Source organism: Ruditapes philippinarum, unplaced genomic scaffold (genome assembly GCF_026571515.1).
Source record: "Ruditapes philippinarum isolate M1 unplaced genomic scaffold, ASM2657151v2 ctg3058_1_1_1_1, whole genome shotgun sequence".
Lineage (NCBI taxonomy): Eukaryota > Metazoa > Mollusca > Bivalvia > Venerida > Veneridae > Ruditapes > Ruditapes philippinarum.
The window spans coordinates 31,578-47,259 of NW_026867146.1; the positions used below are offsets into that span (position 1 = coordinate 31,578).

Here is a 15,682-nt window from a genome sequence, read left to right on the forward strand (position 1 = left end):
CTTGCATTTTGAATCTTATTCTTCAACCTTCAATCTAGAATCCTGAATCTTGACTCTAGCTCTTACAATCTTACTCTTGCATTTTGAATCTTGTTCTTCAATCTTCAATCTAGACTCTTGAATATTGACTGCCCCCAGAAAATCTTGTCCCAGTATTTATATGAAATACCTAGTCTCTCCATATTTGGAGGTTACCTTAGTGTTAATTGACAAATTTAAGCCTTCTATATTTATGACGACAAGTGTTGATCAAGTAACTGTACCAGAAACAAACAGACTGATCCCTGGAATATTTATGATGGTAACCAATGATTGAGTTCCCTAAACACAACAATTGCAGGCCTCTTGTCCATAATTTATGCAGGTACCTGTTGACAGAGTTACCATACTAACATCTCCCAGACGGGTACACAGTCTAGCCCCAACAGATTTATAGTAATAAACAATGACAACAAATGAGGTCTCAATTCTCATACAAACTCAATCATTAAATCAAACCTTAACCAGGTGCCTTGCTAAAACTACAACAATTATAACATAAATATATCGAATAAAATAGGTTTAACCAAATATAAAATGCTTTAAGTTGCAATGTTTTGGAACCATTTGAAAATCGTAAATAGCGCTGAACGCAAGGAAAATGTTTTATAGCGCTTCATGCTAGGAAAAACTTTGATACCGTTTCATGCTAGGAAAATCGTTAATAGCGCTACATAGTAGAAAAACTTTATTATCGCTTCATTTTAGAAAAAACTTCAAGAGCGCTTCATGGTAGGAAAATCTTTTATAGTGCTTCAAGCTAGAAGATATGTTAATAGCGCGTCGTGCTCAGAACATCTCAGACAAGTTTCATCCGATTTTGGTCCAGTGGTTACAACAGAAATATTTGTAGAAGACAGAAGGACGGACTGACAAAAAGACGACGATCAGAAGTCCTCGCCATTAGCACTGTGTGCACAGGTAAACTAAAAACGCTTAAACACCATCACTGTGCTGTATTTAATTTAGTTTATACTGCCACTGGACTACTTTAATGATTTGCGAAGTTCATTGTATTGTTTATCTAATCTTCATATTTATGATTGAATAATACACTTTGATAACTATAACTCATAAATGCCGTCGCACTCTAGGCTCTTAACACTGCAGCTTCGCAATCGTAACTTTTCAGTCCTTCTGTCAGTCTTCGTAAGGTTATTATCACAGATTATAGCCGAAGATGTTCCGATTTTATCACAGATAATAGCCGAAGATGTTCCGATTGTGTCAATGTGTCGTATAAAAAGAGGGAGTGATTTTTATACTTTGGGATTATTCAATTCAGTTTGATAAACATTTAAAGAGCTATCATGCCGAGTTATATCGTGTTTGACGTTAAGACAAGAAAAGTAATTATAATATGTACGGTTATAGGATTTCTTATGTTTGCAATAGGAATTGGAATCGGGTACGCTTCACGAAAAGGTTCGTCAAATACGGAGTCACCAACTGCAAGCGTTGCCAAGTCAATCCGTGCTACGTGTAGTGGTCCAGCGGCCCAGACGCCCTCTGGAAAACTTTTCTTCGACCGATTTGTGCAAAGACACAATGAAAAGTATGCATGTGTTAAAACAAAGGAAGAATGTTGGAACTTGGGATTGCCCAGAAATTATATCGCTTACCACTTGAATGGCAAAACAATCACGATTGATGGGAAATTAGACGATGATGCTTGGAAAGAGGTTAGAAACAATATTTCACCTACTTGTACATGTGAAGGGAATGGAAGCATATACATAAATGATTAAATTTTATTTTTATTATTTATAAGATCTAATCACGTTGTGAAGGAAACTACTTATGTATCTTCTGTATAGAAATTGTATCCAAATGTAAGCTTGTTAAAATCTTACAGTGAATAGTACATTTTAATAAGAAAGTACGATAAGCCCTATGGTATACACAACGGTGTCAAATATCAGTGAGACCGGTGTACATGTTGCGATCAGCCCACTTTAATATACGTTGCACAAGTGGTGGAAGAAATTAGGGAAAAACCTTTCGAGCCAAAAACATATTCATTTATGTCTTGCTCGCTTGGAATTCAAAAGTAATTTAGTAACGAGTATAATTTTATTAACAATCTAAGATTTTTTATTTTTTGTATATGCATTTTAAATATATATGATAACATATTTGGTGGGTCGTCTTATTTTTACAGGTGCCATGGAGCGCAACTTTCGTTGACATGCGCAGTTCAGTTTATCCAAAACCATATCTAGATACGAAGTTCAAAATACGATGGGACGATGAAAGAATGTATGTAGGTGTTTATGTACAAGAAAAGAACTTATGGGCGACACTTACCACACAAGACGCGGCGATCTTTAAAGAAAATGACGTCGAATTTCTTATGGACGTGGATGGGTCTTTGTTCAATTTCAAACAAATGCAAATTAACGTCTTGGGTACAATGATGGATCAACTGTTCTATAAATCTCCCGGGGATGATGTGCAGGTAAAGTTCAAAGACTGGCATCCTGACGTAAGGAAAGCAGTTTACGCAGACGGTACTGTAAATACACCAGGTGACGAAGACAAATACTGGAGTATTGAAGTCTCGCTTTCGTTTGCGAAACTTGCCGAAAGGTCACAGCGCACGCAGCCAAATCCCGTCGAGAACGAGGCTTGGTTTATACAATTTGGAAGATCTGAACAAAATTTGACAGTTGAGAATGGGCACTACAAAAAAGTTCCAGAATCTAAAACGCAGTGGTGGTCATGGCAACAATGTGACACCATTAATTTACTTTTACAAGACCGCTGGGGTTTGGTGCAGTTCAAGAAAAACTTGTCAGACAAGAAGTTTCGTTTTGATAGATGGCATATTTACAAAGCCTTGTTTGATATGAGGGATGCTATGAAGAAATTTCAATCTATTAATGGGATAAGCACAACTAACATAGAGGAGCTGGATGTGCCGCCATATTTATTGTCAGGAACTTGCGTTGAAGTTCCCAAAATAAAGTATACTTACAGAAATAATGTAACAGCATTCAACCCGGTTACAAATCCTATAACAGGTTTTGTGGTAACCGTGAAGTCGAAGTTGATTTCACATAAACCGGCACACATCCGGTCCGATAGATATGTCACATTCCAGTAACTCTAAACCAACATACCAATCGCAACTTTTAGGGCTTTTCTGTCAGACATTGGATAAGGATTATTATAATAGCCGGCTTTTTTTCGATTGCCAACATTAAGCAGAGATGATCGACAATTTCGATAAAGACGAATTTCATGTTTCTATATCTTACTGCCAGTATATAATTCTGCAGTAAGAAAATTCCCGATATATAAATATTATAGCTATAACTACATGTACCACGTTTTTTCATAAATATTTTAATAAGTCTGGGCTTATCCGTTCCTTTGTAAAAATAGTTTAATTTGGGGTTCCTTCAAATACGGTTCATTATTCATTTTTCTATGCTCACCATCTTTAGAAAGTAGTATAAAATTATTTGCCATAAAAGTAGCAAATAAAAGTAGTATTTCAACTTCCATACCAATCATTAAATCACTATATTTTGTACTAATTTCCAAATGGCAACAGAGGCAAAAGATGGCTTATGTTATTGGCCAATGAGTATCGTTTTGAAAACTATAAAGAACATTCAGAGTAAACATGCTTTTTAAAGCTTTTGAGAAATAGAAAAAAAACATTTCGTGGGCATAATGTGCCTATATGCGACATTGCAACAGTGTGAAACTAGATGTCAGTATGTCGCCTGCAAGGCGCGTTTTTTTAATTGTACAATTCAACCTTTAAATCGGACCCATTTGTAAGATGAAGGTTTTTGGTAGTGTTTAAAAGTTGTTGCGCTTGAACCTGAAAAGGGTATTGCTTAGCAGAGGGTCTTTCTGTAGAGGTTGAACTATATTTAACATGCACTGCTTTCACAACTAAACTTGTATTATATCTTTATATCATACATAAAAAGCATGTGTGAGTGTAACCGTTGTTGCTTCATTTTATTATTTTTTATTTTTCTTTTCTTTTTTTTTCTTTCTTTTTTTGAAAATAAAAACCCTTTCTGATTCCTTATGTGAGGGAACTTTACAGCTAGCTAACAGATTATCTGTGGTTCTACTCAGATGCCCGTTTGTGTCTGATATGGATTAATCACATTTTGGCGATCTGTTTAAATGAGAGCCCTCGAACAAATAAGACCCTGATCCCCAAACTTGTTCCACCATTTTCTTTTAACATAAGTCATGCTGTCTCAATCATAAATTTTAGTTTATTTCCACTTTAAAAGTTGAATCACCATAAATTTTAATTAACAAAGAAATGGTATACTGAAGCAAAAACTAAACTACACAATTGACTTTATTTGAGTATGATGCAATTCTTGTACAGGTAAAAGAAAGAACATAGGGGGGTTGCCCCCTTGCCGAGTGTTTTGATGTTCTTTCTGTAGAATATAAGGCAAAATTAAAATACGTTCACTGCTATCACTATTTAAATTTCCAGAAGTAACGAGCATCGTTATTCCTTCTCCTACGTCACATTATGTAAACCCCCAAAAAATGAGCCAATCAATAAGCAAGTTCTACAAGTGAACGCACTCTGCATGTATGTATACATACGATTTAACTCTGGCACATTTTCAACAAAACGGTGTCCACACTATGAAACTATATACTAGTGTAGCACTACTCAGTCGACTGTGTTTATTTGAGTATAATTCAAATATTCAACCAAATGCATTTTAAGCCAATATATTTGAAGAAAAGAATTTAGGAAAAGTAAAGAGTCAAGATTCAAGTAATAATTAATATGCTAACTGCGATAAATGGCCGATTTGACTGTATTAAATAAAGTGTATTTATAACGAACATTCTGCGTTACATTTTCTTTAAAAAGAAGTGTAATGAAAATTCGCTTGAATCTTGAAGCATTCTGCTAAACAGACAACATATCAAACAATAATAGTTATTGAAATCGTGGACCAAGTTGTCTCGTATCTAAAAAAGAGCGTTCCAATTATATGAAAAGATTCAGAATTAGTTAACTTACCATTATTCAAAAGATATATAAGACAAAATAAGCGCACGTGAGCTGTCGCAAGAAAGAGATCAGTATACCGAAAACACAGATTTGGTGAACTTTTTGTTAACAAGATGAATTCGTTATATACTTGAAACATGCCTAGATCCCTGACCTGTCTTATTCTAATTATCAGATTAGTGGATACAACTCAACATTTTTGATAACAAAAGAGCGCAAGTCAATGTTTTTGGTTAAATATATTGTTATTTAAATTCAAGGTCGCTGATTTGGAACACTTTTGATCGTCGTATTTTCACATCGACAGCACGACAAAGCGCCAAGCAGTGCGGTGTCTGACTTTCGTCTTGTCGTCCTGTCGATAACTATACGCCCTCGTGATATAATTCCTCGCATCCAAACTTCTAACAGTGAATTTATTGAGCGATAAAATCACTGTTTGGGATATATTATTTCTTAAATAACATACAGTCTTAATTATATATTTTTAAATACAGAAATAAGCGGACACGGAGATGTTGATCGCTTACTTCTATGTTTACTACGCACGGTGACAAGTATTTTTAAATATCATCTCACGAAACATCAAATATATGTTATAAAAAAATGAAGAATTGTTTGATAATGCATGTCGGACTTAATATGACATTGTGTCATATATTTTTTCCCTTTGTTACATTCCCACCATACATGTGTTAAAAAATAATATTTCAATTACTATATGTATTTTCTTCCATTTCATACCAAGAATATATATGTGTGTGTGTGTGTGTGTGTGTGTGTGTGTGTGTGTGTGTGTTTCTTTTAATTGTTTAACGACGATGATCTTGTAATGCTTAATTAAGTAAAATAAAATATTTATTCTTTTCTGCTCTGTATCAACTTTGTTCAAATGTGGTTATTTGGTCTTTTCAATGTATCTTTCAATAAATAAAGCTGATGACTGTTTTTCTAGTCTCAATAAAATTCATTGGTAGTACTCCGTGACAAATTATAAAATAGTTTCCACAACAAATTTTAGTCAGACTCTTAAAACTCTGTGACAAGTAAGTTTTTTAGTTTGCTTTAAATAATGCATTGCATTTTTATCTCAATATCTTGTATTTCTAACACTTTAGAAGAGAACAGTAAGCGAAATTTGTATCCTAGTTTGGAGACATCTTCATTGAAAATGTGTCAGAGTTCAATCGTATACCCATTTATGAGTGCATATATTAGTAACCTTTACTCCAGTTATTGTCCATCAATATTGACCTGACAAAGGTCACTGGATAAACACTTGTACACTGGTGGTATCTATACTAGCAAATTTATTTGTTCAGACGTTAGTGATGTGTGATGCATTGGTATAGATCCCAGCCTACATATATAAAAGTCTCTGGGTCGATTCCTACCCAAAGCATCTCCCGGGGATCGAACCCACGCCAGAGAAGTAACTTGATTAGAATTCATCGACTCTAAGCCCTCGACCACGGAGGCGGTTTATGAACCGCTAAAAAGAGGCAATGTTGAAATATCAGAATTTTTAAGACTTTCAAAACAGGGGTCAAAGCTTGAACGTTTCTCCCACTCTCTAAGTTATGAAGTAGTTTAAGCATTCAAATATTTTGCTGCTAACAAATACCAGGTGTGATAATCTAAACAAACCTGTTAGTGGTCTAGTTAAAAATGACAAGCATCAAATATAAAAATGTGTTTCATTTTTCTTTTGCATATTTTTTCATGACCATTTGGTTGAGTATTTGTTAATTGTAAAATACATGTTTTTTGAAAATGTCTTTGATATATTTTCTCTACTAAATGAATTTTGTGCATGTTAATGCCATGAACTGTGTATATGTAAACTGTTTAAACTGGGACAGGAAACTCATAAGCTTTCATAGCTTTTTGCCCAATCGCAAATGTATTGTATGAATATTGTTCATTATGATATAAATATATCGAATAAAATATGTTTAAACCAAATATAAAAATGCTTTAAGTCGCAAGGTTTTGGTACCATTTGAAAAATGTAAATAGCGCTGAACGCAAGGAAAATGTTTAATAGCGCTTCTTGCTAGGAAATACTTTGATACCGTTTCATGCTAGGAAAATCGTTAATAGCACTTCATAATAGGAAAAACTTTATTATCGCTTCATGCTAGAAAAAACTTCAAGAGCGCTTCATGGTAGGAAAATCTTTTATAGCGCTACATGCTAGGAAGTATGTTAATAGTTATACATGATAGGAAAATCTTTAATAGCGCGTCATGCTAGAGACATCTCAGACAAGTTTCTTCCGATTTGGTCCAGTGGTTACAACAGAAACATCTGTAGAATACAGAAGGACGGACATACCCAATGAACACCATCACTGTCCTGTATTTTATTTAGTTTATACTGCCACAGGATTCACTTTAAATGATTTGCGAAGTTCATTGTATTGTTTGTCTAATCTTCATATTTATGATTGAATAATACCCTAGATAACTATAACTCATAAAGGCCGTCGCACTATAGGCTCTAAACACTTCAGCTACGTAATTATCGCTGTGCAATCGTAACCTTTCAGCCCTTCCGTCAGTCTTCGTTAGGTTATTATTACAGAAAATCGGCAAAGACGTTCCGATTGTGTCAATGTGTCGTATAAAAAGAGGGAGTGATATTTATAATTGGGGATTATTCAATTCAGTTTGATAGAAATATAAAGAGCTATCATGCCGAGTTATATCGTGTTCGACGTTAAGACAAGAAAAGTAATTATAACATGTACGGTTACAGGACTTGTTATGTTTGCAATAGGAATCGGAATTGGTTACGCTTCCCGAAAAGGTTCGTCAAATACGGATTCACCAACTGCCAGCGTTGCCGAGGCAATACGCGCTACGTGTAGTGGTCCAGCGGCCCAGACGCCGTCTGGTAAACTTTACTTCGACCGATTTGTGCAAAGACACAATGAAAAGTATGCATGTGTTAAAACAAAGGAAGAATGTTGGAACTTGGGATTGCCAAGAAATTATATTGCTTACCACTTGAATGGCAAAACAATCACTATTGATGGGAAATTAGATGATGATGCTTGGAAAGAGGTTAGAAACAATATTTCACCTAGTTGTTAAAAACATGTAAAATGAATGGAAGCATTTATAGACCTTAATATCTAAATGATTGAATTTTATGTATATTATTTGATAAGATTTAACGCGTTGTGAAGGAAACTACATATGTATCTACTATGTAGAATTCATACTTTATATCCAATTGTAAGCTTATTAAAATCTTTCAGTGAAAGTACATTTTAATAAGAAAGTTCGATAAGGCCATTTCACAGGACCTTTTAAATACGTCACACAAGTGGTGTAGGGAATTATGGTAAAACCTTTCGAGCCAAACACATAATGTTCACTTGGAATTGAAAACTATTTTAATAACGAGTATAATTCTATTAACAATCATAGTTTTTATATATATTGTATATGCACTTTAAATATATATGAAAACATATTTGGTGGGCCGTCTTGTGTTTACAGGTACCATGGAGCGAAACTTTTGTTGACATGCGCAGTTCAGTTTATCCCAAACCATATCTAGATACGAAGTTCAAAATACGATGGGACGATGAACGAATGTATATAGGTGTTTATATACAAGAAAATAATTTATGGGCGACACTAACCACACATGACGCGGCGATCTCGACAGAGAATGGCGTCGAATTTCTTATGGACGTAGATGGGTCTTTGTTCAATTTCAAACAAATGCAAATTAACGTCTTGGGTACTATGATGGACCAACTGTTCTATAAATCTCCTTATGATAGTCCTGATGTGCAGGTATGGTTCCAAGACTGGCAACCTGACGTAAGGAAAGCAGTTAACACAGACGGTACTGTAAATACACCGGGTGACGAAGACAAATACTGGAGTATTGAAGTCTCGCTTTCGTTTGCGAAACTTGCCGAAAGGTCACAGCGCGCGCAGCCAAATCCCGTCGAGAACGAGGCTTGGTTTATACAATTTGGAAGATCTGAACAAAATTTGACAGTTGAGAAAGGGCAATACAAAATAGTTCCAGGATCTGAATCGCAGTGGTGGTCATGGCAACAATGTGACACCATTAATTTACTTTTACAAGACCGCTGGGGTTTGGTGCAGTTCAAGAAAAATTTGTCAGACAAGAAGTTTCGATTTGATAGATGGCATATTTACAAAGCCTTGTTTGTAATGAGGGACGCTATGAAGAAATTTCAATCTGTAAATGGGAAGTATACAAATAAAATAGAAGAGCTGGATGTTCCGCCATATTTGTTGTCAGGAACTTGTGTTGAAGTTCCTGAAATAACGTTTACATTCAAAAATAATGCAATAGCATTCAACTATGTTACAAATCCTATAACAGGTTTTGTGGTAACCGTTAAGTCGAAGTTGATTTCACATAAACCAGCTCACATTCGATCGGATAGATACGTCACATTCCAGTAATTCTAAACAAACATATCAATGGCAACTTTTCGGCCCTTTCCGTCAGTCTTCGGATTAAGTTTATTATTAGTAATAGCCGAGGTGTTTCCGATTGCTAACATTAAACAGAAATGATCGACAATTTCGATAAAGACGAATTTCATGTTTCTATATCTTACCGCCAGTATATAATTCTGCAGTAAGAAAATTCCCGATATATTTATATTATAGTTATAACTACATGTACCACGTTTTTTTATAAATATTTTAATATTTCTGCGCTTATCCGCTCCTTTGTAAAAATAGTTTATTTTGGGTTTTCTTCAAATTCTTCAAATATTCATTTTTTCTATGCTCACCATCTGTAGAAAGTAGTGTGAAATTATGTGTCATAAAAGTAGCAAATAGAAGAAGTATTTTAACTTCCATACAAATCATTAATCACTATATTCTGTATTAATTTCCAAAAGTCAACAGAGGCAAAAGATGGCTTAGGTAATTAACCAATGAGTATCGTTTTGAAAACTATAAAAGAACATCCAGAGTAAACATGCTTTTCAAAGCTTTTGAGAAATAGAAATAAAAATATTTCTTGGGCATATTGGGCCTTTAAAGCGACATTGCAACAGTGTGAACCTAGATGTCAATATGTCGCCTGCAAGGTGCGTTTATATAATTGTACAATTCAACCTTTAAAGAGGACCCCTTTGTAAAATGAAGGTTTCTGGTAGTGTTTAAAAGTTGTTGCTCTTGAATCTGAAGAAGATATATTGCTTAACAGAGAGTTACTCTGTAGAGGTTGAACAATATGTTACATACACTGCTTTGACAACTAAACTTGTATTATATCTTATTATAAATTAAAGTATGTATGAGTGTAACGGTTGTTGCTTCAGTTTTTGTTGTTTTTTTTGAATCCATATTTGAGGATATCCATCTAGCTAACAGAACATCTGTGCTTCAACTCAGGTGCCCGTTTGTGTCTGAAATGGCTTAATCACATTTTCGCGATCTGTTTAAATGAGAACCCTCGACCAAATCAGACCCTGACCTTCAAACTTGTTCCACCATTTTCTTTTAACACAAGTGGCGCTGTCTCAATCATAAATATTAGTTTATTTGAATTTCCACTTTTAAAAGTTGAATCACCATAAATTTTAATGAACAAAGAAATGGTATACTGAAGAAAAACTAAACTACACAATTGACTTTATTTGAGTATGATACAATACATGTACAAGTAATAGAAAGAACATAGGGGGTGTAGCCCCCCTTGCCGAGTGTTTTGATGTTATTTCTGTTGAATATTAGGCAAAATTAAAACACGTTCACTGCTGTCACTATTTAAATCTCCAGAAGAAAAAGAATCAAATGAGCGAGCATCGTTTTCTTATTCTGACGTCACATTAGGTAAACCCCCCAAAAACTACAAGTGAACGCACTGTGCATGTATGTGTACATACGATTAAACTCTGGCACATTTTCAACAAAATGGTGTCCACACTATTTAACTATATACTAGTGTAGCATTTCTCAATCGACTGTGTTTATTTGAGTATAATTCAAATATTTAGGCAACTGTGTTTAAAGCCAATATTTTTGAATAAAATCTAACTTGACCAAAATGTACAAAGATTTTAGGAAAAGTAAAGAGTCAAGATTCAAGTAATAATTAACATGCTAACTGCGATAAATGGCCGATTTGACTGTATTAAATAAGGTATATTTATAACGAACATTCTGCGTTACATTTTCTTTAAAAAAGTTTAATTAAAATTCGCATGAATCTTGAAGCATGCTGCTAAAAGGATTACATATTAAACAATGATAGTTATTGAAATTGTGGACCAAGTTGCATCGTATCTAAATAAGAGCGTTCGAATTTTATGAAAAGATTTGGAAATACCTAACTTATCATTATTCAGAAGGTAAATAAGACAATATAAGCGCACAAGAACTCAACTGTCGCAAGAAAGAGGTCAGTACAGTATACCGAAAAAACAGATTTGTTGAACTTTTTGTTAGCAAGATGAATTCGTCCTATACTTAAACCCTAACCCAATGCCTAGATCCCTGACCTGTCTAAGTGTAATTATCAGATTAATGGATACAACATTTTTGATAACATAAGAGCGCATGACAATGTTTGTGGTTAAATATATTGTAATTGAAATTCAAGGTGGCTGATTTGGAACCCTTTTGTGCGTCGTATTGTCGCTAGCGGCAGCACGACAAAGCGCCAAACGTAGTGTTGTCGGCCTTTCGTTTTGGCGTCCTGTCGCTTACGATACGCCCTTGTGATATAATTCCTCTTATCCGAACTTCAAACAGTGGTTTTATTGAGCGTGACCGCGGCGTCTAGTAGATATGCATTTGTCCATACAGCAATGGAGGAAATTTTAGACTTGATTTTGTGTATTTTCTCCTTTTTTTAACAAAATGCATTTGTCTATACAGCAATGGAGGAAATTTTAGACTTCATTTTGTGTATTCATGTCACAGTGCTTTAAAGGGGTTAGAATAAACGTTTAACTGAAGTGATGTATCATGTACCATGTATGAATATCATGTTCTTTTTATCATTATCTAATTTTATCTACATAATAAATAACGTGCCAATGAGCCAGTCTATATTCGATCGTTTTAAAACTTGACCGTTGAGAGTGGAACGACTGAGGCAGTGTCACTCACTTTATTTGCTCCGCCTCTGTTGAAGTTCGGCTCCGCCTTAAATTGTCACCAAATTTGATATGATGTTCCGTATGCTAGCTTTCAGTCTTCGTGGGGCGGAAGGGAACCAGGACAACTTTGACCAATATCACGTGTCGAATCATTAAATTACAAGTTACAAAGCCTAAACCACGCCCACTATCAGAGAGGCGGTTCTCCCTCAACCGTTAAGAAAGTACGCCAAACTCTGCAGAACGGTTACGCTACAGCCAGTAAGGGGGATCACTGCAGAACAGTTCGTCCTCAAAATCATTCGATCATTATGCAATTCTTACCAATATATAAATGAACATATTCTCGGCATTTATTTCTTGAACTTATCTTAAGTATACTAATCATTTCAATTTTTCTTGTTATCCAATTTATTTTGCTTCGACCAGACGTTTCACTCTTTTTCGCAACAGACAAACATTTCAGAATTTCAGACATGGTATTGTTTGGTTTTATTAACCTGTCAATTACATACTGATTACACGGTCGATGCACACAATATATCAATTTTCGGTAGATTTTCGGAAAGTTCCGTGCGATGTACGTTGTACGATGGAATTTAATTTAATTTGTATCTATGAACTAAGTGTACTGATCGTTATAGCGCAATAGGGTAAAGCACGAGTTTATAATCTCGTGTCATAGATGTTTTAAGTTCGAGACCGCGTTGATCCATGTTTTTTTTTATTCTTATTAATACTTTCAACATTATTAAAGCTTCACATGATTATTTCTCATGTTGTTCGTTTTGTTTTATTATGTTTTGCTTTATTTTGTAAAGTCTATACTCTTTTTAAATAACATGTTTTCAGAATTCATGTTTAAAATTGAAACAGATTAAAACCAATAAATGTCTTTTCAATGCCGTAAAACACACTACAAATCGGTCCCATTAAAATATACTGCAAAAATAAAGAGAGAGTAAAGCCTAAAAGAATTTCATCAATAAGGATCGAACCACAGACCTCTCAATTATTAGGCATGCTCTTAACCGACTGCACTATTGCGACTTAACGAAAACCTTCATATTAAGCTGGCCTGACTTTCAAAACATGACTTATATACTCCACATTAATTCTCGTAAACTACACGGACCAAACCGAAGAGGGGTCGAATATTTAAATGAGTGCTTTAATGTATTCATAATTGACAGGTCAATAAAATCAGACAATATTACTTTGTGAATTTATGCATTAGGTTTTACTTTTTCACAAAAAAATGCAACTTAATTAGTAAACAACGAGCACATACCAATAACATGGAAAAAATGATTTGTGCTTCTGATATTCAATTGTAATAGAGAACGATTTTCAATGCTTATTGACTGTTCAAATCATTTGGCGGCGTCTTTGATGTGCAGCATCAACATTTAACTTGTTAAATATTTTAAATACAGAAATAAGCGGACACGGAGGTGTTGATACGCTTACTTTTGTATTTACTACACACGGTGACAAGTATTTTCAAATATCTTTTCACGAAACGTCAAATATCTGTAATCAAATACGTAAAAGAAATGAACAATGGTTTGATAATGAATGTCGGATTTAATATGACATTGCGTCACGATAAATGTGTGTAAGAAAAATAGAGGATATTTGTTTAGTTCAGTGTAAGATCGGAATATAATTCACCAAGTGAGCACCAAAAGGTATATTTCACGAGTGGCGCAGCCACGAGTGAAATATGAACTTTTGGTGTTCACAAGGTGAAATAAATTTCGATCTTACACTAAACTAAACAAATTTTCTTTTTATTATATGCAAAGAAACGTTTTAAAAAGACATTTAAACCTAATACTTAATGAAAAGCGCGCCAAATGATAATACAACGTGACGTCATTTACGACGTCACGTCATGAAGTTGGTACCCAGTACTGTGCACGCTGCTATTTCACTGAAACAACGTAAGGGGCTTAAATTCAAAACAGTGAAATTATCAAAGTGGTAATTTCACTGTTTCAAACAGTGAAATTACCAGTTTTATATCACTGATATATTTCTATAAAACACCGAAAAGCATGTAATAAATAATATTTCATTTATTATATGTATTTTCTTCCATTTCATACCAAGAATATGTATGTGGTTTTTTTCTTTAACGACTATGATCTTGTAATGCTTAATTAAGACAAATAAAATATTTGTTCTGTTTTGTTCTTCATCATCTTTGTTCAAATGTGATTATTTGGTCAATTAAATGTGTCTTTCCAATGTAATAAAGCTGATGACTGTTTTCTTGTCTAAATACGATTATAAGTAGTACTCCGTGACAAATTATAAAATAGTTTCCACGACATGTTTTAGATGGCAATGTCTTTGAACTCCGTGACAAGTAAGTTTATTTGCTTTAAATAATTCATTGCATTTTTTAAATAGTATTCCTAACACTACAGAAGAGGACAGTAATCGAAATTTGTATCCTAGTTTGGAGAAATTTTCATTGAAAATGTGTCAGAGTTCAATCGTATACCCAAATATGAGTGCATATATTAGTAACCTTTACTCCAGTTATTGTCCAACAATATTGACCTGGAACAAAGGTCACTAGATAAACACTTGTACACTGGTATCTACACTAGTTCAGACGTAAGTGATGTGTGGTGGATTGGTATAGATCCCGGCCTCTATATAAAGATCTCTGGGTCGATTCCTACCCAACGCCAAGTAATGAAGATACAATTGTTTTAATTTACTTACAAGAATTAATTTGAAATTCTTTTACTTCATCTGGTTTAAGGATCCCTTTTAAGTAGTTATTTTTCATAATATTCTATTATTTATTTTATTAAATTATCTTTTACCAAAAAGTACAGCGCGTTTGTAATACAAATAAATTAATTGAATAGTCGATTTCACTTGAAGTGTCAGTCGTACTGGCAAAACTGGCGGTTTTAAGAGAATGGCAATTTTACAATTAAAATAAATTAATGGCATGAAGGACCATATTGGTTTACTGCAGAGCTTCAGATAATTTTTCAAGCATTTAGTTTTAAACTCCTTGATTTTTTTCCACTACAAATTTCAAATTCTAGTAGTTTTTTTTATAATTTTCAATACGTTTTTTTAGTTGTTTTCGGAGGATTAAAATTAAAGTTTTTTCATAGAATATCAGATGAGCGACTACGCTGTCTGCAATGAATTAAGGCTCTATTTTCTATGACTGAAGTAACTTTTCTTCTTGGCAAGGTTAAAGTCCGCAACGTTTCACGTTTTTCTTCACAGACTAGAAACGATTACATTTGCTATTAACTCATTTCCTATTTCGATTTCCACGTTCTTTTTATAAAAAATAGCATAAAAATGTGTTGTCTGTTACGGACCAGGGGACATATTCAAATGATGGCCCCGTCAAATTTATTAATAACTCAAACATGGTGTTTTGAAGGTACTATATACCGAAACTAAACATTTTGGAAGCTTTGTATGTATGACTTCGAATGGAGGTGAAAAGTTAAAAATTAAGT

At 34.1% G+C, this 15,682-nt stretch overlaps 2 protein-coding genes across 2 annotated transcripts; both read left to right on the forward strand.

The window, feature by feature from the left end:
* The first annotated feature begins 1,349 nt into the window (after positions 1-1,349).
* LOC132735004 (uncharacterized) lies at positions 1,350-3,145 on the forward strand. Its single transcript, XM_060721906.1, has 2 exons — positions 1,350-1,721; positions 2,201-3,145. Exons 1-2 carry the CDS (start codon positions 1,350-1,352, stop codon positions 3,143-3,145), a joined length of 1,317 nt encoding a protein of 438 aa, XP_060577889.1.
* A 4,422-nt stretch (positions 3,146-7,567) lies between these two features.
* On the forward strand, positions 7,568-10,365 carry LOC132735000 (uncharacterized). The gene is made up of 2 exons (XM_060721902.1): positions 7,568-8,124; positions 8,566-10,365. Exons 1-2 carry the CDS (start codon positions 7,753-7,755, stop codon positions 9,514-9,516), a joined length of 1,323 nt encoding a protein of 440 aa, XP_060577885.1. The 5' UTR covers positions 7,568-7,752; the 3' UTR covers positions 9,517-10,365.
* Positions 10,366-15,682: the final 5,317 nt, after the last annotated feature.